Below are 24,693 nucleotides of genomic sequence, written 5' to 3'. Positions count from 1 at the left end.
ACTTAGAAAAGAAAAAGAAATTTCCCAATTTGTCATAAATATTTATTGATAGGATGAATCAGTTAAAACAGAGTGTAACATGAAATATAGCTGCATGATTCAGTTTCTCTTCGGTTGGATTTCTTCATATGTATAGTGTATATGCGGTGTTGAAACAGCCAGCGGCTTCCTTTCCAAATTAGAGTGATCATGCTTAACCTGCATCAGAACACTTTCAACTTCACTCAAATGTTTGTTCTTATCTAATGTACATTTATCTGGTGGCGACACCCTTTTTTCTGGTTGGGTGAAAAAATTGCTTGATTTTTGGTTTGACATATGTCGGCGATTGAGTTCTATGATTACGAGAAGACTTACTGCCATAGAACCGTACGATGTCCCCAAGATGAAAAATAGCAGAGAGTACTCTTGATGAAAATCCACTATGAGCCCTAGAAATAAAGTAATGGCAGGTGTTTTAATTCATGCTACATAATGATAAAATATCGAATAATAAGGAGTATCGTTTTATGAAATAACTTAAATATATATTTATATATGGTATAGAAATTAGGTTACATTCGAGTTGGTATTCTTCAAGAGTAGTAGTAAAAAAGATTTTAAGTAGTTTGTGTCGCATTTTGTATCGTGAGCACGGTGTACAAATACAGAAGGGAAGAACTTGAACTTAATGGTCAGACATATATCAAAGGGCGTTTTATACAGACTTATTCCAGAATAACGGTGTAAATGTCAATGCATTACCAGGTAACAGACTCCCCGTGGTACGCCCAAGGCCCCAGCTGACGAGAAGCAATATAAAGAACGTGTGGACACTGTCACCGCCGAGGACTTCATTGCATGCAGCGTACCAACCGGCTACAATAGGCCCCTGACCAGCACCTACAACTGTAGATTATAACCTAATGTTTTAGTTATGGGAAATTATCCTGGACGTGTGTGTGTGTTTGTGTGCGTGTGTGCGCACGTTCGTGACTTTTGTGTGTTTGTGTGTGTTTGTGTCTACATTTGTGTGTGTGTTTGCGAGTGTGTGTGTTGATGTGTGTGTTGAGTGCCCACAATAATCCATTCCATAATACCAAATTCCCGAGCACGTTTTTATGAGCTTCAGTACACAGACAAAATCTCAATGACGTAAATTTTTAATTAGCTAAAACTGTGGTTTTAAAAACCGTTCCCCCCGGCATGCCCCTGCTCAACTAAAAAATAGACTCAAATATCACTGGGAACTGTGGCAGAATAGTGCTAGCTAGTATATCACCAGCGAAACAATATTTTCTTTGAATATCTGGTCTTCTCAAAAATTTTGGCTGTGACCCTGGTACATGTAAAGAACATAGATCGCGGGCCAAACCTGCCTCAACCTCTTCATGGTTACAGGAAGAGAAAATAAATTAATTCGTAAGGATCCTGGTTATCATACCTGCTCCAAACATAATCACAGCGACTGGAACTTTGGCAAATGGTAAAAGCAGATGAGCTAACGATAGCAGTGCTGTGCAGACGACATACATGTGCAGAAAGTACCCCTTGATGTGGTCCCCGAAGAATGACGTAATAGCACGTGATAGGCACGCGGTTATTCCTTCTGCCGTGAGAGGGTGGGTGGCTGTAAGGGAATCATAGCCCATGTCCTCGCCATACTTAACCTACGTAAACACAAGGACATGGTAAATTGGTTACGTTCAAACACTGTTGAGAGAGAGAGAGAGAGAATTTATTTAAGTCCTATTACAGATATTTCCTCTTTTTCTTAGTGCCAAACTCTAAATATATTTATACAGTTGTGGTACGGCCTTAAGTGACTTTAGCCAAATAAAAGATACATTAACGTACTCCTGTTCTTTTATATTTTTTAACTTTATAAAAAAAATCGTTCAATCACACACCAAAATTTTATGCACTGAATGAGGAATAGGCCTAAATGGAAGCAAATCGGCAAACAGAATTCTTCAGCAGTAGTTTATGTGAATGAGGGCGGTCCACGGACTAAAGCACACACTTGCGGAGTGTAGTCGTCACTTACCATGATAGTGTAGAAGGCGGTCAGGCCCAATGCTTTGCCAAAGGAAATCCACATCCACAGAACTACGATGACAGTTTTAGACATCACGCTCCACGATGCATCACTACATTGGGTTTTCTTAGGCTTTGTGTTCTGCGATTCGCAGGGCTTAGGGTGGCGTAAAATAGGCACAAGGATTCCACATGTACACGACCCGTAGGTGATGAGAAATAAGAAGTTATATCTCCAGCCAAAGGAATCATTTATCCACCTGAAAATGTTCACAAAAACCACGCTTCCTGAAAATGTAAAGACAAAGCATTCGGATCTTTTGGCTATGGATGCCCAGATGTATCGATGAGTCTTTATTTATTGTTTATTATTTGATTTCATTAATTGGATCCCTTCTTTTTCATTTCGAATACATTAATATCGCAAAATGGTCAATGGGAGTTTTAACAGAAGGTTTTACGATTGTTAACTGCCGTCTGTTTAAATATGTTTGAGTTAAAGTCACAGTCGTATAAAAGATTTAATACAACTATTTACACTATTATTTACACTTGATTTAACCTGTTTTGATAACATTTTCGACATAAGTATTGATAATTAACAGTATGCTAGATATGCAATAGCATATGAAGTCACAATACTTACCTAGAGGGTTAACCAAGTACCGAACGCTAGTTGCCAACACGTGAAAACGATGTTCCCATGGAAACCAATCTGCTAAAAGAAACGTGATTGGTGTCAAAGCTAGACATGCTCCAAAACCAACCAGCATTCCCCGTGATAGCGTTAGAAATGTAACGCTCGGAGCAATAGAGCTTATAGCCAGACCTAGGAGAGATATTGCTACTCCAGTCAGGAACGTCGACTTGATGCCAAGAACTTGCCATACCATCTTTGCAAACGGACTTGGTACGAACACAAAGAACACGTACACAGATTCTACGAAACCTGAAAATAATGCCATGAACGACTGAATATGTAAACAAAGGCCCCATTCTGAATTGGGGACTAACTTGTCCGAGGGTCAAATATGGTAACCCTCTTCCAAAGCTTGCCGTCTAATCCGCTAATAGACACTGAAGAGACTTTATTAAATAAAGTGTAAACGCACATTGTACATGAAATACATTAAAATATGTTTCATCTCCTAGGACCACAGCCCGTGAGTTCAGATATTAAGTATTTACACACCGAATATGGCTGCAACACAGAAAGAATACAAAATGCACCATTCCAATAGTAAGACACTTCTTGCTTAAAAAATTAACATAGATAAATAAATAAAATATAAATAAGTTAAGGTTACTGTCAGGGTTAGCAAAAAAAACCTTATACAGTGTATTTACTGCCTTATACATTTTCCTGATAACAGAAAAATTTTCAGTGTTCGTTGACTAAATTCCTCAGCATTTACACAAATGACATTATACCAATGACGTCATAAGTGCGATTTGGGGCTAAAAAATTCAACATCAGATTCTCAAATTTTTCCTTGACTTCAGCACCCACGGACACTGTTTCATCGCCAATATAATAACATCACTTAAGCCTGCCAGTGATTTTTCTTAAAAGTTTTAGTTAAGATTTTATCATTTACCTGGTATATGTCAAAATAAACCCTTTGTTCAATGATGTATTGTAATTAGGGGCCCATAACTCCATGACAAAAACACTTCAACCAAAATGATGGCACAAGATTGACTAACCACACACTTGTCGTCACCTATGCCAAATTTTCCGCGACAAGTTCTCGTTCAGGGATAGACTTCCGCCCCATACCGATTGTTATCTCACCTCAAATTAGATGTTAAATTGACGGTAAACGCTTTGAGGTGCCCATGCTTATGCTTAGCAACGAAAAATAAAAACGTCGAAATTTTATGTTTTCGAGAGAATATTTTTGTTTTTAATCAGCACAAAGGTAGATCCATTATTGAATAACTTGATGTGGGGAAAAAGGGAAAAACACATTATCGGTATCTGGACGATCAAAAACTCTTACAGTACCCTTAGGCAACAAAACAACCATGCACTGCCACTAAAGCAATCATCCCATTGATTTAAATACCTTTGAGCGCCGCAGAGAGAGAGAGAGAGAGAGAGGTGCTCGTAAACACTTGTCCTCTTTCTACACACCTACCTAACGCTGTCACCGATGATTTAAGTTCAGAGTCCTGCCGACTTAGCACAGCAACAAACTCTGGCCAGGACGCACAACCAGCGAAAAATAGGGTCACAGGAATTACAGCAGCGATGGTCTTCCATCCATAGTACACCATTTTCTTCTTTTTCCACCTACTTGAAACTGAAGAATAATTTAGATATGATTAAGATGGCACTGGGTCAGTCATCACCGGCGTCTGCAGCACCAATAACTGGTTCAGAGGGGGCGACTCAAGGTGGGGGAGGGGAAAGGGGGACTGCATTTTTAACTTTTTGCAATTGTGTATTAATGATGATCAAAAACGAATCTAATATAGTACGGAACCATGCATGCAACTTTCTGTTCGAACACATGTAGTAATACTGCCCGCTACGTAATGCCTTTTTTCGCATTTTTGGCCCTTTTTTCGCCCTTTTCAGTCCTTTTTAGATTGAAGAGATATATGTTAAACGGCTCAAGTGTGTCTTCCTATCTAACCAAGAGATCGTCACGCATATTACCCCGCTGGTTAAGAGGAGAAGTATCTGGGTTATAGATGGGTGGAAGTGGTTGACGAAATTTTGCGCTTGTAAGTTTTCGCCTTTTGAAGTGAACAGTCCATTGCAAAATGTCAGGCGTCGTTTGAGAGATTTGCTGATATTCATCCATTTGTGATGTTTTAACCCAGCTTTATAATTATCATTTTGAAAGCTGTCTCTGTGCTTGAAAAAAATTCCAAAGCCGACATCGGTGCTTTTACCTCAAAATACTGAAACAACGTGAAATGAAATACATATAATATAATATATATAATAAGATGCATGAAATACAAAACACCTTGTCATACAAAAAATATCCAAACTCTGACAGAGTTGAAGATGAGATGAGCCTCTTTCTTGAATGCAGCAAGCATTACAGGTAGAGAAAATCACTGTGACTGCCTTAGTAAAATTTATGGAAAAGGCAATGTTAAAACGCAAACCTCTTAACATACTCTTAATGTCAAATAAGTATTTTTAGGAGTCTTATACGTGTATACATGTTTCCTTTTATTTAACATATATTGTACTCTTATATTGTATTCCATTGTCTTTCACTGTAGTAGTTAGAGAGCCTATAAATGTGAAAACATTCCTTTACTCATTATTACTATTATTATTATTATTATTATTATTAATTAGACTTTTTGTGGAGTATGTTTAATTTTTCAAATAGAAAATTAAATCCATTGCATTATTTCTACCAGTACGGTATTATTCATCCCCCCATACCGTATTATTTGCACCCCCCCCCCCCCCGCCCCATCCCCCGGTATCTTAGTTTACTTATCGATCCCTTCATCTTATTTTAAATTAGATGACTACTGGAAGTCTTGGAAGAAGAAACCTTGGCCAAACTGGAAATCTGAGGCTCAGGATAGGAAACAATGGAAAAAGCATGCTGAGGCCTTTGTCCAACAGTGGAACACGATAGGCTCTAAATGATGATAATGATGATGATCTTATTTTAGGTATAATCAAAGCCCTCATGCAAGTGGGGGGGGGGGTCATGTGCGTCCACTCCTTATACACTATAGCTGCCAATTGACCTGCAGGTACAGGTACATCACTATATAGGTCACTGAGTAATAACAAGCTACCGGACATGGCAATAATTGGTCTGCTAATCAATATATAGATCAACATCAGGTTGCACTTTTCCAAAGATAAAACTTTTATCAAATTACTGATTATCACCAGAGGATTATACTTCTTGTCGTGTCCAAGATAAATATCATAAAGATATTTATGAGGCCATATTACGTAACATATTGTCGTCCAATAGTTGAGTAACATGGCGGCTTCTTTGTACAACACCGATGTAAAGCAAATAACTTTGCAATCAAGATGTGTATCTAACGCGTCTCTGATACTTAGTAAAGGGGATATAAGGAGAGAAAGCTTTAGAGCACAGAGAAGATGGACGTGATTTAGGAGACTTGAAAGCTGGGGAATTCAACTAGAACATGTTTCTTTGTGCGACCTTAAGTGAAGCTGACACGAACCGTGGGATCTTTGATTTGCGTTTTGCGCTAAATAAGTTGAAAGCGTTATGTCCTATTTCGGGCCCACGCTTGAATTAAGCGTACTATATTTATATTAGTTTGCGACATGCATTCCATATGTAAAAAGATTCAATTCATTCAGTAAATCGTGATTTAAAAAATCTGTTTTTAAAACCTTTCTTTTTCTATTAAAACAGTTAATAAACTGAAATTTGACGTATTTTAGAAGACTTATAACATCTATAATTTTTTAATGAAAACCATCATACTTTGCATGATGTAAGAATTAAAATCAATAGATAATAGTCATATTACTTGAATATATTCCTTAAACATAATAACTACATCCAAATACTCACATGTTTACGACTTGTCAAACGGTAGGCTGGCGGCGTTGCCGGTGCTGTCGTTGTGGCCTGTTTCCCATTGCTTGACACAGGTGAAGATTTGTCTCATATACTAACCTGTACTAACCTTTTAGCTAAAACTTAACCTCTGTTTATCACATTGGGCGCAAAACTTCCATTCTTTTGACTACCATTCCCTTAATGTGGCGGATTGAAACCGTCTTCTGAATCTTCTGGAAGACGGTCAGATTTTAAAGTTTACTTTGACAGCTATCTATTTTTATCTGTCGAAAGACGGTCAAAAATGGAGGATGGATCAACAAAGATAGGCCTTATTTGGAAGACTGTCGGAAAATAACTCTGGATCCTCCCCTGATTCCTATCACATTAGCCATTCGTGCCGCTAAACATCAGTCATGATAGTGAATTTAGATAAATACACCCACGCGCAGACTGGACATTTAGACAAAATGTTTGACGGAGCGCAACATACAGAACTTATTGAGAGGTTAGGATTGTAATTGCACTTTTGTGTAATAAAACCACAAGCAGAAAAAAAATTAATATTCTCCAAGTTTGACAACAACGTTTACGAGTAACCTGTGTGACACCACTAAAGAGTCCAGTGCACTAACCGCTCTTCGGCCCTCACGCTTGAAAATTTTAAAGAAGTCTGATCAGAGAATGATACTGAAACCACCAAATAAAGCGACCAATGATACACCTTCCTGCATACCCCTTTACACATCCTACAATCTAAAACCAAAAACACGGCTGTCACTTTCCCCCATCAAAATTATTTACCGACATTATAAATGACGCCATTATAAGGCACGCCACGTTAGGAGAAGTAGGGCACGATAGCCATGGTTTTTAAAAACTGTATTAGTAATGTCGTGCCTATTGCCATAACCATTTTAATTTATTTTTCCGTGCGGTAAGTAGGCCTAAGCCATTTCAGTTGCATGTTGCATGTTCTCATTGATCCAATTGATCACATCGAGATCTGACATGCAAGGAATTGAAGTATTGTGCATGGCTAAAGTATTTGAATCTCATCACATTGTGTGTGTTTTTTTAGTCCCCCCCCCTCCCCCCGTTTCGTATACGAGTATGGGTATCGTGTTGGATTTTATTGTTGAACCCTATGGTAGTTTCAAATGATACATTTGAACCGAAACATTGCAGTAAATGAAGAATAATATGAAATTAAATTAGTCCAGGACATAACAAATATATTTATATATTTTTATTTCTATTGACTTGAACGACTAAAATGTCATACTTTATATTTCTTAATTAACTGCAATGTAACTTATATTGTAAGGGTCTCTTTATATACTACTAATACATGGTATAAAGCAAAACAGGCATCGAACAGCGGGAATGCGGCGTGCACCGGGGGGGGGGGGGGGGGAAGGGGGGCGGGGGGGAGGGGCTTATTTAATCACGTCAAGCGATAACCCACAAAAACTTGAATTGCACAGACACAAAACACCGATACTGATACCACAACTCATTTTGCCTGTTTTCACAAATGTCCCCAATCCTTGATCTCCACGTCGATGGCATATATTTATTAAAAGATAATATAATTCAAAGGCGCGTAAAGCAGTTTTTAGTATAAGTAACCGTGTGTATATGAGGTACACATATGTATGTATGCAAGATCCGTTCTTACAGAACACTAACATTGCTATCCTTAAAATCGTGTTTAACAAATGTGAATAAAAATAAAACGTGGTAAAAAAAGGGAACCTGTATTTATTCAGATCAGAATACAAATGAGGCAATATATTACGAATTGTCGCATATAAAAATTGTTTGTAAATTTTAAAACATGATGTTGTTGTCATTTTGTAATTTTTTTTTTCAATTTTATACCAACAGATCAGGGCAGTGGCTGCTTAGACATTTTCTTGAAAGTTATAACAACCCCTTCCCATTCACTCCCCCGACAAAACCTTTAAAGAAGTTACTTCTATGAAACTACTAATATATTCATTTTTTTTTAGCATTCGTAAATATTGTTTATGTATTTCATTATACATTTAGTATCAGATCACTTTCGATGGTGTTTTATAAAACTGAGCAAGAAATCATAATTGCCTTGTAGTACTTTACGATTTTGGTGGCCAGACTACTTCAGGCCATGAAGTGTTCGCGCCATACTTTGGGTCTGCGCAGGACAATCGGAAGTGATCTCCACTGCACAGCGGCTGCAGCCAAGGTCGAAAGGCGGCCTTGAAAAATTCCATTTGCGGTTTTGGTTCATTTCGATTTTTTTCGTGCTCGGTTTTGGCTTTATTGATATGTTTGATTATCTCAACGTGTTTCTTGGCGTTGATGTCCAACGGTGATTTTTCCGAAGGATCAATGGCAACGTTGAAGAGCTGCGGGCGGTCCAGCCAAGTCACGTCAAGACACGAGCACATGAAGTCACACCCTTCGGTACCGGGGTTCCAGTTTGGGCGAGCATAATATAGCTTGTACACGGCGTTCTCTGTGGAAAAAATAATCGATAGGTGTGTTTTATTCAAGGTTATAGATGTATACATACACTTGTGGGTTAGTTGTGTAGAGGTAGACTATATTTGACCAAATTTAGGGCTAAAGTTCCTTTGTGGAACCAGTTCCAGCAGGCAGGGCATAACACTCACCTTCACCGCGCGGGCGATATCTCGCTGCTTGAATTGTCATACCACAGTAGTGGAACATCACTTCATGGGGCGACATCTTTGCCCTTCCCGTGATCAGAGGCCAGATGTTCTTGCCGTCAATGGCCCTGTCTTTGGGCACCGGATACCCTACCACATCGGCCAGTGTAGGAAGGATGTCCATCTGGGAAGTTGGCTCGTCCGTGACGGTACCTGCGGGTATATGCCCTGGCCACATGAATGCAGTGGGGACACGGATACCACCGTCCATGGAGCCCTGGAACTTGCTGCCTGGGGGAAATTGTGATAGAAATACGTGACATGAGATAAAACGTGCTGTTATTTGATATGTAATTCGATATTATAAAATGCTTAGGCCCTACCCTTGTATGTACTGTATTAACTTAAAATGTAAAATTGTTTCTAATAGATGTCCTCCATTATTTAGAATTTAGACTTAATGACACAGAGGTCAAACAATGTGTGGCATTATTACAAATATATTAACATAATCAATTTTAATGGAATATCTACAAGTTAACAAATAAAAGATGCATGCAAAATAGAAACGACATGGCTTTGGACAAGAATGTAGGTTTATCCATCCATAATTTAGGTTTGTGATTTTTAAAACACTAAAAAATGGATGAAATGTCCATTTTGTGCAGTGTCACACCAAACACATCCAACTCTAACACAACAGACATTTGCATTTATCTTTACATGTCCTACTACCGATGTACCTCTATAGATCCCATTGTGACCTCCTGCCCGATTACCAAGGCGATCTTTTTCTTCAATATGGCCGCCGTTGTCGGAGGTGAAGTAGATGAGGGTGTTGTCAGAGAGGTTTAGTCTGTCCAGAGCCTTCATGATCTCCCCTATCCCCCAGTCCATCTCCTCTACGTTATCGCCGTACGGGCTGTGCAGGGCGACCTGGAATTAAGGCTGTGTCTTTTTAAAAATTAAAGGAAAGCACATTCGGTTTGCTAGCTTTAGATTGTGAGAAATGGGATTTTGTCTGCTGTGGAATACATGCATATTCGTCAAAAAATATTTATCCAGTTGAATTTTAAATATTTCTTTGATAACCTGATTCCCTCTGAATGGAACTGAAGGGAACATTTCAAGCAGGTTTTTGGGAGTCACAAGGGGTGGGGTGAAAAATTGGGGCGATTTAAAAGGAAACAGTATTGACATCTTTCAGTCTTGATGAATTTATAGTGCTAGATCAATTTGGCGTCCTCAAACCATTGCCATAATTGTCATTAAATGGATGATCTTGATTGTTGTTGTTTCTTTAGAAACCGATGAAGTCAAGGTCACATAAGTGATAAACGCAATGCACTATTTACAATACAATTAATATTTGCCCAATGTGCGATAAAATGCACAACATTCATGCATCCAACACTATACACATTCAAAGCTACGTACCCCTTCAAATTCCTTCGCGGTATGAAGAAACGTGTGTGTCTGGAGCCAGGACATGAACAGTAAGAAAGGTTTCTTATCCTGGCTCCTTTCCTCCAAAAAGTCTGTTCCTTCCATGACAAGCCGTTTCGTCATGTTCTGAAAATTGATCGGCTGTTCGACCACGTCCCCATTCCTGTGCCACACACCGTTTAGCCATGGCCAACTTATCAAAAGCAAAAAGGTGTAAATTGGGAGTAAAGTCACGAGGAAGGCGTATAGACGGAACCCCCTTGTACCGATGGCGCCGAGGCGCTTCAGAACGGCGCCGGCAAGTAGGCCTACGACATACACTATTGCAACCTGTTGCACTCTGTTCGGTCGAACCCTAAAGACAACTTCGTAATCCCAACCAGGATCAAAGAGCCTGGCATTGGTCATGACCATGCCGTAAAAAAGGTCGAACCCGAAGCGGTTTGGGTGATGACAGTGGTCGCCATTTTTCTCGCAATTCAATCCCAGATGCCATTTACCTTAAAAAAAAAAAAAAACAGAAAATAGGCATTCATATGTGATGTGATTTAAGGAGAATTAAGGCATATTAAAAGTCACAGAAGAGTTGAGATTTCAGTGGAGAACCTGTTAATTTTCAACAAAGCATCACTATTTTCCTGAAGAGAACTTGCCCTTTTGTCTAACCAGCCTTTGGCGTTGCATTTCCACTATGCTTATTTTGATTATTGCGACATAATTTCTTTCATTGTCTTAATTTTTTCGTAATTTGTATGTATTAATCTGCTTGTTTATTCACTTTAATTGACGTCCTTCAAACCAAGTAACGATTATAGCGTTAATTTGCGTCAATGCCACTACTGACCAATAAACGCGTTGACGTATCCCTTGTCTTGAAGGAGGTTGGCGAAGGTGGTCTCATTGGGCGGAAGCCCGGCAGGACTCGCCACATTGGTTATTATAGGCATACCGGTAGGGCTGGCAAGACCTAAGAGAAAACAGGGATTTTTATACAAAATGTGGCATTATATGTAATATACATTATTTGTAAAACGGTTTGCGATAAATCAAAACCCTACCCTGTTAGCAAGTCTATATGGACACCGGGATGTTTTATATGGGACCCAACTTGAGCTCTAATTGGCCCTATGTGTAAGCTGGAGTTCAGAAAAGACTGCATAGCAACAAAAAGATTCATAAAACAAATAAGTAAGGACTATATTTTTTTCATCCTTCTTGTACCCTTTAGGGTGTCGAGGGGAGAAAGAGTTGGAGTTATCTGTCTCTGGCCAGCTGAAATGCTTGGTTGAGTGGGATGTTGTTTGATTGTAAGATCATCTCCATCAACCCACTTCTTTCTCGGTCTTCCGCCTCCCAAAGTCCAACACCTCGTCCATTGTCGTGGGAGGTGGATGCGGTCAAAGTAAGGGATTGCTGGGTTTGGAAGATGTTTATCGTGGGTTTAACTCACATGGCCGCTACGGTAGCCATGAAGACCATCCCGGGTCACCCTGAAACGACCGGCTAACGGGGCTCTGGTGAAACTGCGACAGGCCTAGCAAGCCGGTAGTGGATATACTATTGCTCAAGACAATTCAAGGAGAAAGAAACGGAGGACTATATGAAGGGTGGAATATTTACATGTAGAAATGTTTTTCGTTTTCCTATCCTGTTGAACTTGTTTTCTGTTTGAATACTATAATAGACGTATTAGACAATGCAGACTGGCAGACCTGAGGCAGACAAACATTAAACAAGGGGATCATAGAAAGCAGACAAACACTCGGTAATTTATAGAAGAATCGAGGAAATACACAACCACTTATCTCATCCATGCTTACCTGACCGTATCGGGTATCGGCTAGTTAGCAGTGAAGCTCGGCTCGGAGTACACGTGGCTTCCGAAGTAAGGTGCTGGGTCATCTTGAGCCCTCTCGCAGCGATATTGTCGATGTTTGGCGTTCGTAGCGTCTTGTTTCCAAAGCAACCGATGTCCCCAATGCCCGTGTCGTCTGCTAGGAATATCACAATGTTCGGCGAAGTTGCCGCGTTGGTATTCGCGAGGAGTAACGCAGGGACGATGATATAGAGGTTCATTATCTGCAAATACACACACACAAATACACTTGCAACTAAATAATACACCAAGTCAGATCGTTTGGCTATCAGCCATCGTTAAACCAATCGATAATATTGGGGAAGCTAGTTCTGTTCATATATATGGCTCATTATCATCTTCTTGATAACAGTGGAGAAAATCCATTTATAATAGGTATAGTGCAGACATGTAGCTGCAGAATATATGACATGTATATAAAGCAGTGACATAAGACTGAAATCTTCCTGCAAGGCATCGTTGTTCCTCGGAATAGAAATTAAATTGAAATGCATTTATCTTGAGCAAAAGATGCTGCACATTTGCTGAATTTAACCCCGCCATTCAATGTACATAAAGCTATGAACTATAAAACGGGAAATGGGCGCTAAATACACTATTAGAACAGATTGTGATCTCTTTACAGAGTCGATATTTTACAATTAATGTCCACGTTCATGCACGATCTTTTCCATTCAATCAAATCACTGCCTCTTTAACATAAACATTGTCATAGCGTGCTCTGGGGGACTCAAGACATGGTCTTAAATTTCGATATTTTTCTCAGCACGATGCGACAATAATTTTATACAGACGCTGCCAGCATGACAAAACTATATTATACAATACCAATCAATCACAATGCCGTTATATTTCTGTTCTTAAAATTCCCTTTTCTGCTTTTAAAGACATGCAGTCTAGGTATATTTTACCTGTGAATGTGCCATGGTGTTCCCCGTTTTCAGTATAGAGCACTCAAGACCACATGTAATGTTCTGGTCAAACTCAGCTGGGTGTAAGGTCGCACTGTGTAGTGATTGCTGCAGATAAATAAACTGAAAACACAAGGCTGTTGTGATTTTAGTTGACCAAGAAGATATATAATGAATATATCTCCTTCGTTACATTTATCGTTTTATTCATGGTACAGTATTAGCGACCCACTTTTTGACCTCGGGGCTGGCGTGGTTTTAATACATGCGTATTATATTTACCTGTTGTCGTATATTGTGTACACTTAATGACCCAGTTCTCGTACGATGACCCATTTTTTGACCCTTGATTTCGCACTGGGGAAAGCACATGCGCACACACATATGGGTACGCACGCGTGCGTACAAGCACGTAGGTTCGTTTGATTAAACCAACATGAAGCTGTTTTATGATGCATGAAACAATTTTAATTTTAAAACCAACAATCGACGCGACGTAGTTCCACGATGGTCTGAAAGGTAATTCGGCACTACAGTTCTAACAATTCATGATTCATATCAACGGGAAAGAAGATAGAGTAGTGTCATTGGTGAATAACCAAAACGACGGCCTTCGCTATAATTTTTGTGAATACAGAAAGCGTTCCATGCAACGAGTAGCAGGTAGATTTCCAGGAACCATGGAACAGAAGGGATAGAGCTAAAATAGAATATTTTTCATAAATTTTGAAATTATTTGTTAAAATTAAATATATGATATGTCGCAAAAAAAAAAAAAATTAGAGACTGGAGTAAGCCGTGCACTCCCCCCCCCCCCCCCCCAACACGCACACACACACACACACACACACACATATCAATTTCCACCCCCTTCTCCGGCCTTGGCCCTCTGCAACAAAGCCGAGATATATAGGCCTACTTTCTTTGACAAATTTCATTATCCATCTGAGTAAGCAGGTAGCCTACTCTGTTTAAGTAACCTTACCTCAGGCTTAACCGAATTCGGAATATTTAATGAACACAACGTAGTATTTTCCGATCATCCCAGTATTTGACCCACTGATAACCTGTATTCAGTTGAACGCTCAAAGTTCATTTATTTTAGCCCACAACAGCAGTTCGGGCAATATAGGCTTTTATCAAACTTTATGATACTGCTAAGTAAATACAAAGCTAAAATAACCTTTGCTCCATACTGAATACTAAGATACAAAACATTTTGTAGACGCATATCTTATGGTGCCAGTTTTTGACCTACTAATACACAACAGCGTACCTTTTTTTTTTTTTTTTTTTTGAAGCTCAACATTTCGAGGCCGCTTACCACACCCACCCCACACCCCTTTTTGACACTTTGACGTTTACTGATATTGGCATACGTTTTGTTCGGGAGTGGTGATGTTGGGCAGTAGCGTCATTTCACGACATCTGCTCCTCGCCAATTCAAAGGCGCGTGTTTGTGTTTGCGAGTGTGTTTGTGAGTGTGCGCGCGTGCTTGTGCGAGCTTCTTTGTTTTCACAACCACTTTTATTATAGAAAAACCATTAGAGTGCATTCTCCAGTTTTGGAAGCGCCTATTTAAACCCACGACTGCCACTAAGATCGGTCGAAGAAGCGTTAAGACATATATAGACAACGATATAGACAACGTATTTACGACAAAGGGCGAGTAATATTGTTTCCTTAACACCGACAATGTAACCAGTCCACCATATACATGTAACATATGTTGTCCTAAATTATAATTAGTAACTAATAAAGATACGCCCAGAGTCATAACTTACGCAAAGAACCAATAATCAACAAACTTGCAGCTTCATGAAAAGAAACGGGATCACAGTATATTTAATTCTCTTCATATGTTTTTTTAATTACATAAATATTAAAACATATACTTAGACTTAATGCCTTTTCGTAATGGGCGATGAAATAAGACATTTTAAACATATGTGGCTTATTTTTCATCCTTAAATTCATGTTCTGGTATTGTAAAATAATTGCTCAACTTGCCTTTGGTATTATGCCCCATTTCGAAAGTTATCTTCGAGAAGAAATAATTTCAATATGCAGATGATATTTAATTGTGAACACTAGCTAAAAAAATTACATCAAAGTCGAATATAAGACAGAAATCAGATGAATCACTTTTTTTACCTTCATATCACTAAAAGGGAAAAATGAAAAAGAGGCAGGTAGATGTAATTCCCACAAAAACCGTGATAAAAGATACCACGGGCCCTCAAGTTGGAGAAAGATAATGTTGCCTATCTCCAAGCAGAACCCTCCACTTCGCCTAGACACAACCTGCCAACCGCACATAAATTGAACATTAACGCCAATTAAAATGACATCAAGCTGACAAACGCATTTAAATTTAACCCAAGTATCTTTGCACACGATGAAAAATGCACTTAACAGCTATAGCCGAAGCGTGGCATGTGTCTTGAATCTTATTTCAAGCTGAACAAAATAATGATTTTTATTCAAGATGGCCAAGACTGAGCTAACGTCACGAGTTGCCTTGTCTGTTATCATCTGGGCGTGTTTGGCAGTGCCAGGGGCACTAGGCGAGCTGTGCAGTGAGCTCAACTGTATGCCACCCCATTGCAGATGTCCCAGCACCCAAGCGCCGTTCTCACTGCCGCCTGGTGACATTCCACAGCTAGTCGTGTTTTCGTTCGACGGCCCCGTGACGCCGAAATATGTTGACTTTTATCAACGCTTGTTTCCTGGGGACCTGGTTAATCCAAACAATTGCTCTGCTGGGGTTACTCTTTTCGTGTCTAACGCTGGGGAGGAGGGTCGTATCCGTACAGACTACGCCAGCGTCCAGAAGCTCTATCGCCTTGGTTACGAAATTGGCGTAAATAGCATGAGTATGAAACGCCCAGAAATGTTCTGGAATGACGCTACATATGAGGAATATGTCAAAGAAATGGTTGGACAGAGGTATCTTTTAAGTCTAAAAGCCAGGATTCCGCCCGGTGAAATTCGCGGTTTGCGAGTGCCGTATCTTCAACCTGGAGGTAATAATCAGTTTCGCATGATGGCGGACAAAAAATTCATGTACGATTCGTCACTCGTGACGGGCCCAGTAACTGAAGACGCCACGGCAAACCAGCCAGCTGTGTTCCCCTATACACTGGATGTACCGCCGGAGAAATACCTTTGCGATATTGCACCAGGAAATTGCCCCACCGATCCATATCCTGGAATCTGGGAATTCCCCCTGAACCGTTTGTTTTCAACGCATGGGGCCCCGTGCGCTGTAGCAGACGACTGTCAGACTAACTCCGCAGACGACACTTTCAGGTACCTGATGAAGAACTTTTTGAGGCATTACAATGGCCAGAGAGCGCCCTTGGGCCTTTTCATTCGACCGACTTGGTTTGAGAAGAACAACTACACACTAGCTGGCGTTGACGCGTTCTTAAAAAACATGACGGCTAGAAAGGATGTCTGGGTAGTTACCATGGCACAGGCCATCGAATGGATGAAAGCGCCAAAGAGTAATTCCCAACTTCTAATGGCGTCAAAAGATTGTAATGTAAATCCTCCACTTTTAGCAAATAATGCGACTTTAGATATCATAGATCTTTACGATCCTGAGGTCACATCATCCACATCAACCACGCCTGCCACGACTAAACAAGGAAAAACTACGGCGAGTTCTCCGGCACATGGAGACCGACACATTGACAGCAGAAACCGTGCAAATTCAGAAATGTTTTATTTCAAGCTACTGGCTTTCATCTGTAGTCTATTAGTTTACCATTTAATCCTATAAACGTTGATATATCTGCTACAAGTGACAAATGTCGAACTAACCGAGTTTTCATTTTAAATCCACGGAGCAATAAACTTAACCAGACGATATAGCATCAAAACTAATATGAAAATTTTTATTTAAAACATCAGATTAGCACATAAACAATGTATACACAGTTCCTTCTCTTACAGACACTAATACCCCATTAATATATGAGGATTGCTTTAATAATTCTTTTTAATTCTGAAAAGGGGTAATATTAAGAGCGCCTTTCATAAAACAAGCACAGTAAGCCACGTCTGAAACACTAGGCCTATATTTGAAATGTAATATGAAAACATATTTGAAAACAATAGGAAAACGCTTTTGTGTATTCTAACATTCTTATATATACAATTCTGCTGTTAAAGTTACAATTAAACACCTAGCAAGCCGACGTTTATTAACTGACCAAAGTTAGCGTATTGTGATACACGCGAGTCTTGGTATCTGTGAATATTCAGTTCTCTCATACCCATGCGTACGCAGCGACGCAGAGTTACAAAAATTCGAGTTACGCGCTGCCCACATTCACCAGCTGTGGCACGTTTTCAAGGTTAATTTGCAGAAATTATTATCAAATGTGTAACCTTTAAATTATAAATTTCATTTTATGAAAAAAACACAATTTCATGTAGGAACTTCGACAAACCCAACATACACTAATTACGTGTACCTGTTGTAAAATGTCTTACACATTTTAGACCTCATTAGTCTTGTCTTGGTCTAATGAACAAATACTTATTTATTATCGAATAACCTTTAAAAGACAATACCTTATCTGATCACAACCCATGATAATCTTTTGATGTTTACATGATGCAATAACAGCATGTGCTCCATGTACAGGGGCGGATCCAGGATTATTTGAAGGGGGGGGTCCGCGGATGCGAAGCAGCCCCCCCCCCCTTCCCCCGCAGATGGGTCGTGAAATTCTTTGGTATTTTAGAAGACAAACGGTAACGTTTGGCACGACTTAGCTTATACATCAGCTTGTCAAAATTCTAATTTCAAGAGGGGAATACCGGTGTGATTTTTTTCAGAACCCCCCCCCCTAAATCCACCAATGCATGTGACTGTTAACACAGCCTAAAATGGTGATGAAATTAAACGCAAGATACAGGGAATGATCGTCAGTATTCCAGATTAAAGAATTCACACCATTATTGACTGGAATTTTCATCATGATTACATTGTATTCTATTATGTCCATTTACAATGGTAACACAGCAGCAACATCAGCTTTTCCTATCTCACACAGTGCCTCAGCCAAAGCTTTAGCCGTGGCCCTAGTAGAAACCTTCTGTTTCCATCTGGTTAACATTTGGTATATCTTCTCCTGAAGTCCGTCCACGGCGAAGTCGGAGTCTATGACGTCTATCTGACCGTCTTGAAACCCCAGCTTCCTTGCTAGGCGCTTCCAGTGGCTGCCCAAATGCTGCACCACAAGGTCGATGTCATCTGTAGTGATAACTCTTGAAGAGGCTGAAATGCGTGTATAAGAAATGAGTACATTACGGGATGAATCAGTAGCCAGTGTGTTAGGTGTGGCAGTGTTACTTATTATGTTTGTTGGGATAATATTCAACACTTGTTGAGACGGGGTGGGTGTGTGTGCGCGTGCGTGCGTGTGTGTGTGTGTGTTAAACTGGACTACATATTTAGTGTATTCAGTGTTCATTAAAATGAAGTCAGCATAGTTTGTGTTAGTCAAAACTCTATTCAATGGACCAGAAAAGGCAGTGCTTAGAGAACATGATGACAGTGTGCCATTTTTTTTTCTTTTTGAAAATATTATATAACACATTGTTGGACTGACATAAATTTTAGAAAAGCTCTTTAACCAAATTGTAAAAATTGTCTGCCCTAACTATAAAAATTAATATAATGATCAGGGTTAAAAGTGATTGATGTTTTTTTATAGATAACACTTATAGTTGTCTCATCACCGACATATATTTCATTTTTTAATCCAAAAAGTCCATTCTATAAATTTTCACTTATTATTATTATTATTATTATTATTATTATTATTATTATTATTATTATTTTGGTAGGGGGATATGGGAATATGCAGGATATCAGCATTCTGACTTTGACAAGTTTCATGCTACTGCAACTGTCTTATTTATAAAGACCTAACAACACATATATGTAAATCATAAAGTTCTTACTTGTAATTTTTTTCTTGGTAACCACTCTTGATCCAGGGTTCCCTTTGGCTCCAGTGCTGCCCCCTGGTGGCCTGGCCCCCACATACATCACATTCTTATCTCCTATCTGTACTCCATCCAGCCCTTGCATATTCATCATGGTAGTTGTGCCACCTGAAGCTAAAATACAGCAATCCTCATTATTCAATTATGAATAAGCCAGCCAACTTCATAATATATTATAATAAGTCATTCAATAAACTGGGTACCAGTACTGGGTTTCTGAAAATGACTCGGAGAAGAAAACTGCAAATATTGTGTCTGGCAATTTGTTAGTTTGAGCACTGATCTAATCTGATTGCGTGGTATTAAAATCAATACTTGATGATCATTTTGAAAAAATCCAGAAGTGAACACAGGAATGTTGACTTGACTGCTTACCCAAATTAGAAAAAAAAAAAAAACAAAAAAAACAGAAGGTACATTTTTACCATTTCATAGGCTTTACTATATGTTAATCTGAACATCATTTTTCAATAAACTTCAAGCAGTACAATGATTTTGTTTATCATCATTCCCACTTTTTATACTTACAATGGTGGTGTACAAGGCCTGTCATGCTACCTGAAGCATCTGGGAAACTGTAGGTGTTAATGGTTGGGCCTGGCTTGGCTGAACCATTGACACCAGGTTGCTGTGGAAAGAATTGGGAAGGAGGCATTCCTGCAAACTGAATATCAAAACACAAGTAAATAGATTAAGAAGACAGATGGGGAATAATTTGTATAAAATAGAAGCAGGAAACTGGGCTAGGGCATTTATCACATAAGTTGAAGTGCTTTGTAGTTTTTATTTTTTTTTATCAATGTAGCTAAAATGTTTTGAACCCAACATATTAAAATGTTAACCAACTGCAAATCTTTTAAATTTTACATTTTGATACAAAAAATGCATTCTATATAATATTAGATATGAAAATAAGGTGTTCAACATATCACAGTGGAGAAAAATGGAAATTAAGCCATTTTACATCATAATTAATTTATGCATGTCAAAATAATAACAATTATGAAAATGTCAATATATAGCATTAAAATTTACATGTAAAATATACATGTACCGTACACAGCTCAATGAAAAACAAATTATGAAAAAAAACCAATTATGAAAATTCTACATTTTACACTGAACATACTACAGTACATGTTGCACAGTAACAGAATGAAGGCCATCCAGGTATTTTTACAGAAATATCATCATCTTCTGTTAACATAATATTTCAACATATCACAATCATATTAATATTAAAATATGTAAAATATACATGTACAGGGGTACACAGCTCATGAAGAGATCTTACCGCTGGGATGAAGACTGGAGGCTGCCCGGGTGCAGGATAAAACCAGTACCCTCCCTCTGTGGGTATAGACTGTGGGAAAGTCCCTGTGCTAGCTGTGCTTCCAGCACTATATGGCCTTGAGTCAGTTGTCACCGTCTCTCCATCAGTGGCAATATCAGGGGAATTATGTGACCTTTGACCTCTAGCATCAGATGACCTTGGCCTCGGATTATAATACTGGGATCTAAAAATACATGTATGTAAAAAGGGCAATTAGAAATTATCATATATTATGCAGAATGAGCACTTACTAGTATTATACATCACAATACAACACATCAAGCAAACCAGCATAACTTGCATGCACCACCACAAAGCACCAGTCACAATTGTCCTTTAATATACAAAGTGTACACATTACAACTGTACAACACATCAAGCAAACTGGCATAATTTGCATGCACCACCACAAAGCACCACAACTATCCTTTAACATACAAAATTATATTAAAATTCTACATAATGAAGAACCCTGACATCATGACATCAGTAAGACTTATTCGGTCTCATTTGGTGCTGATGTGAACTAGCCCCATGATTGGAACCAAATGTCAAGTCAGAAAATTCCAAAGACAGATCCTCCATGGGAGGGAGGGGGGGGGGAGGGGAGGGTCTGACTTTATTCATGCACTGATAACCAGTTAATATACTTAGCAACTGAGACCACATTTCACATCGCTAAGTTCCACATCAATCCATTCATGACATCAGTGATAAGGGTTTCTTACAGCTTCCTGTCCTTAGTTGTTCTCAACAGTTCTTGATGACCACACAGCTTTCTCAAAATCCTCAGTGTCCTACTAGTAGTACTAGTTCAGGCCCATGGCCAGCCATTTGAAGAGAAAAATTGGACCTTTACACAAAGAACCTTGGTGTACCTACTGGTAAATAAAATTTTACCGTCAAAAAGTTCAGTTAGTTTGACCCCCACCCCCAACTATGGGCCTGCCTAGCAGTAACCTAAAGTCTAAGGGTGCATTCCCAAAGATTTAGATCGATCCAGAGATTTAGATCTAGATCGACCTAACTCCCTGGGAGTTCACACTAAATTGCAGTCAGCCGAGCGTGCACCATAGTTAATTACCCCCTTACAGCTTTTATATTAGTAGGCGGGACAGACACTTCAGCCAGCTAAGCTGACAGTAATCTAGTGAGACTCCCCACAGGGATAGATCGATCTAAAATCTATGGGAATGGGGTCTAACTCCTGAAAAGAGGGGTGTGTACTTACAAATCCTCAGTTGTATTCCTCTGGACAGGGCCGAGTGGGTTGGTGTTGCAGAGGCGAGGATCTAAGTTGACTCCAGGTTGATAATCAGGTCTAAATATTAACAATAATATATATCATCTTGTGATTGGGGCATTCTGAATCAAGGATTACTGACAGTGAGATGTTTGTTTAAATGATGCTTTTTTAAATTAAGGACAAAACAATAGCAGGGGGAAATAGCATTTAGAAAACAGTAACCATCACAGAGAATGAAGTTAGAATTATTTCAAAGAAGCAAATGAAGCAGCAGCAATAGCCAATAAGATGTCTTCTGCAGAACAGGAAAAAACATGCAAAACACTCACACTAAAATTGGACAAAATTAAAAGGGCATTCGATTTTTGAAAGCTTGAACCACAGATAACATTCAGAAGTTAAATTTTATCAAAGGGTGTATTTTTCAGACCAGCAAAATAAGGAATAAAAAATAGGAAGTTCAATTTCAATGATTTGCCTTGCAATAAATAAATGAAGAAAATAATTGATAAATGCTGGCAAATTAATACTTATGTAAACATAAACCATGCCAGATGCCTCTAATGAAAAGGTGGGTCCAAATTATGGTTTGGACTGTCAAAATGATGGAAAATATGGCCAAAATTACCAAGTAAAATAAATGGACGTTCCCATTGCAGTTTCTGTTACAGTATCTTGGCTTATACATGTAACTAGCTGTTACTTACCATAACAAGTAAAAACACACAGCACACTTTTCCTCACAAGTACATATTGAATCTTATTAACTGAACAATCCAATAAATACCAGCCTCCTAAGACACTGACAACTTACCCCAGTCCAGTCGATATGTTCTGCCTGGGAAGTTCTTCATTTGTGTGTACCTGTAGAGAGGGGGTATGAGAAACCCCTGGGGATTCACTATAATGTGGTCCTGGTGCTTTAGGGCGATACTCACGGCTACAGTACATATAAAAGGAATTAAGCCAAATATCAATCCCATGGAAACAAAGCATTCAGCAAAGGTGCACATACACTTTGACTAAACAAATCCAGTCAAATTTACTTATTTTTTAACTAGGGTTACATAATTATGCAGATTGATGTAAAAGAGTGTTTATTAAATCTTCCTAATCTCTTTTACTTTTCTTTTCTCTCTCTCTCTCTCTCTCTCTCTTTCACACACACACACACACTTGCACAGAGAGAGAGAGAGAGAGAGAGAGAGAGAGAGAGAGAGAGTAAGAGAGAGAGAGAGACAGACTGACAGTATACACTATGGAGGTGTGTGAGGGATGACATGGCGAGGACCCTAACCTGTCAGCAGTTACCCTTTGTACAGGCTTGCCGTAACTTTGGTCTCTTAGCTGCTGGTCACCACCACTGCCTGGCCTCTGGCTACCATAGCCCATGCTGCCATCCTCCTGCAGACTGAGGTCACCTAAATCTTCCTCCAACTCTCTGGCACCTCTGCTGCTCTGCTGTTCACAAAGTTCAGGGTGTTTTGGATAAATACAATTTCTTAATATGCAAGCATTGTAAGTCTAAAATATTTCTATAATAATTTTCACTTGTAAAAAATGTTATCAAATTAATTTATCTTTTTGCCTGGACAGACAATATCAGTAAAAAAACTAGACAAAAAAAAAAAAAAAAGAATTTGGTACTGTCTGTGACATGATCAAAAATTAAAACAAACTATTACATTACATTTATATAATTATAGTACTTTGTATGGTTTTCATCATATTTCATTTTTTTATCATATTACCTGATTGCCCTGTGCTTTGTTTAAAGGTCTTGACATGCCTGCCATGCTGGCTTGCTGACCCCTGGGGTCTTGTTGAGGCTGACCAGTGTGGCCACTATGTCCTGCCTCAGCTTGGCTTGCCTGAAAAACAACTTGCAAGTATAAAGTGGGGCACAGAAATAACTAATTCTTCTTTCGAATAAGCGCTATATTTATCATTTTGTGATTATCATGATTTTAAAATTTAATTCAGCAGTACGTAGAAATGTTTGCTTCAAAAGTACAAAAAATATACTAGCACCTGCAAATTGTATCATTATTATGAAAAGGATACTAAGAGTTAATAAACAAAATGAAAAATACCAATAAGATACTTTCCTTTCTGAAAGTTAATTTGGCTAAAAATACAGACCTTTAGAATAATTAATTTACAAGCAACTGATAAAAGGGTGAAACCCAGAATTATCTTCACTTGAATCTCTATTTTTATCTAATATTTCCAACAGAAATCATGAACTTATAATTTCTAATCTCTACTTAAACATAGAAACAAGGCAGCAAAGCTGTCAAATGTACAGACAAAAAAACAGAAAAAAAAGATGCAACATAGGTCATTTTGTCTATTTTGATGCAATAATATATGCTTATAATAGCACTGTCAGTCAACACTGATTTTTAATCACAACAGGTAACATGGTCAATAACAGGAGCAGATCCAGAGATATTTTCTGACAGTATTCCAAAGTATCTTTGTTGATCCATCCTCCATTTTGATGGTCTTCCAACAGAAACCCGTAAATATAAATTTTAAAATCTGACCGTCTTCCAGGAGACCCAGAAAATGGTCTCAATCAATCCCCTTCAATAAGATTACAGTTTCAGGACCTTGAGAATTAAAATTCACATGATGAAAGTC

General features: G+C 38.8%; 4 protein-coding genes across 11 annotated transcripts in view; 1 reads left to right on the top strand and 3 right to left on the bottom strand.

Annotated features, from left to right (window-relative positions):
* Positions 1-28: 28 nt before the first annotated feature.
* On the bottom strand, positions 29-6,915 carry LOC106160379 (monocarboxylate transporter 13). 5 transcript variants are annotated; one of them, XM_024076985.2, is made up of 7 exons: positions 6,564-6,915; positions 4,158-4,322; positions 2,663-2,734; positions 2,027-2,304; positions 1,424-1,649; positions 745-888; positions 29-431 (listed from the first exon to the last, which is right to left on the bottom strand). In XM_024076985.2, exons 2-7 carry the CDS (start codon positions 4,294-4,296, stop codon positions 100-102), a joined length of 1,191 nt encoding a protein of 396 aa, XP_023932753.2. In that variant the 5' UTR covers positions 4,297-4,322; positions 6,564-6,915; the 3' UTR covers positions 29-99. The 5 variants fall into 5 exon arrangements, with proteins under 5 accessions (XP_023932753.2, XP_023932754.2, XP_013392418.3 ...); XM_024076986.2 differs by having other exon boundaries at positions 2,663-2,731; XM_013536964.3 differs by having other exon boundaries at positions 2,663-2,965; positions 6,564-6,913.
* Positions 6,916-8,295: 1,380 nt separating this feature from the next.
* On the bottom strand, positions 8,296-14,484 carry LOC106173984 (steryl-sulfatase). Of its 2 annotated transcripts, XM_024076977.2 has the most exons (8): positions 14,427-14,484; positions 13,442-13,564; positions 12,475-12,733; positions 11,499-11,621; positions 10,646-11,154; positions 9,952-10,144; positions 9,212-9,499; positions 8,296-9,054 (listed from the first exon to the last, which is right to left on the bottom strand). In XM_024076977.2, the coding sequence occupies exons 2-8, from the start codon at positions 13,454-13,456 to the stop codon at positions 8,672-8,674; spliced, it is 1,770 nt and encodes a 589-aa protein (XP_023932745.2). In that variant the 5' UTR covers positions 13,457-13,564; positions 14,427-14,484; the 3' UTR covers positions 8,296-8,671. The 2 variants fall into 2 exon arrangements, with proteins under 2 accessions (XP_023932745.2, XP_086866914.1); XM_087010788.1 differs by lacking the exons at positions 12,475-12,733; positions 13,442-13,564; positions 14,427-14,484 and adding an exon at positions 11,876-12,107.
* A 1,445-nt stretch (positions 14,485-15,929) lies between these two features.
* On the top strand, positions 15,930-17,228 carry LOC106173985 (chitin deacetylase 8-like). The gene has a single exon (XM_013555343.2). It carries the CDS (start codon positions 15,930-15,932, stop codon positions 17,226-17,228), a length of 1,299 nt encoding a protein of 432 aa, XP_013410797.2.
* Positions 17,155-24,693, bottom strand: part of LOC106173999 (receptor-interacting serine/threonine-protein kinase 1) — a 55,148-nt gene continuing 47,609 nt past the window's right edge. Inside the window, exons 7-14 of one of the 3 annotated variants that reach the window (XM_087010786.1) lie at positions 23,799-23,918; positions 23,345-23,505; positions 22,862-22,987; positions 22,033-22,122; positions 20,763-20,985; positions 19,997-20,132; positions 19,424-19,582; positions 17,155-18,734 (exon numbers count right to left, since the gene is read on the bottom strand). In XM_087010786.1, the coding sequence (XP_086866912.1) occupies positions 18,463-18,734; positions 19,424-19,582; positions 19,997-20,132; positions 20,763-20,985; positions 22,033-22,122; positions 22,862-22,987; positions 23,345-23,505; positions 23,799-23,918 (1,287 nt within the window). In that variant the 3' untranslated portion in view covers positions 17,155-18,462. Of the gene's footprint in view, positions 18,735-19,423; positions 19,583-19,996; positions 20,133-20,762; positions 20,986-22,032; positions 22,123-22,861; positions 22,988-23,344; positions 23,509-23,798; positions 23,919-24,693 lie in introns of all 3 variants that reach the window. The other 2 variants (XM_087010784.1, XM_087010787.1) reach the window with 2 other exon arrangements.

This window comes from Lingula anatina, chromosome 4 (genome assembly GCF_051362555.1).
Source record: "Lingula anatina isolate TDL-2025a chromosome 4, LinAna3.0, whole genome shotgun sequence".
Taxonomy (NCBI): Eukaryota; Metazoa; Brachiopoda; class Lingulata; order Lingulida; family Lingulidae; genus Lingula; species Lingula anatina.
This window is presented reverse-complemented; position numbering and strand designations above follow the sequence as displayed.

Excerpts from the sequence above, each read along its gene's own strand:
- LOC106160379 (XM_013536964.3), bottom strand. The coding sequence starts at position 4,296 with ATGGTGTACTATGGATGGAAGACCATCGCTGCTGTAATTCCTGTGACC. Across the intron at positions 2,305-2,662 it reads GTACTTGGTTAACCCTCTAG|GAAGCGTGGTTTTTGTGAAC; the intron begins GTAAGTATTGTG and ends TTACATTTTCAG. Across the intron at positions 889-1,423 it reads TGTGATTATGTTTGGAGCAG|TTGTAGGTGCTGGTCAGGGG; the intron begins GTATGATAACCA and ends TATAATCTACAG.
- LOC106173984 (XM_024076977.2), bottom strand. Across the intron at positions 11,622-12,474 it reads CCGATACCCGATACGGTCAG|GTCTTGCCAGCCCTACCGGT; the intron begins GTAAGCATGGAT and ends GTTTTCTCTTAG. Across the intron at positions 9,055-9,211 it reads ATATCGCCCGCGCGGTGAAG|AGAACGCCGTGTACAAGCTA; the intron begins GTGAGTGTTATG and ends TTTTTTCCACAG.
- LOC106173985 (XM_013555343.2), top strand. The coding sequence starts at position 15,930 with ATGGCCAAGACTGAGCTAACGTCACGAGTTGCCTTGTCTGTTATCATC.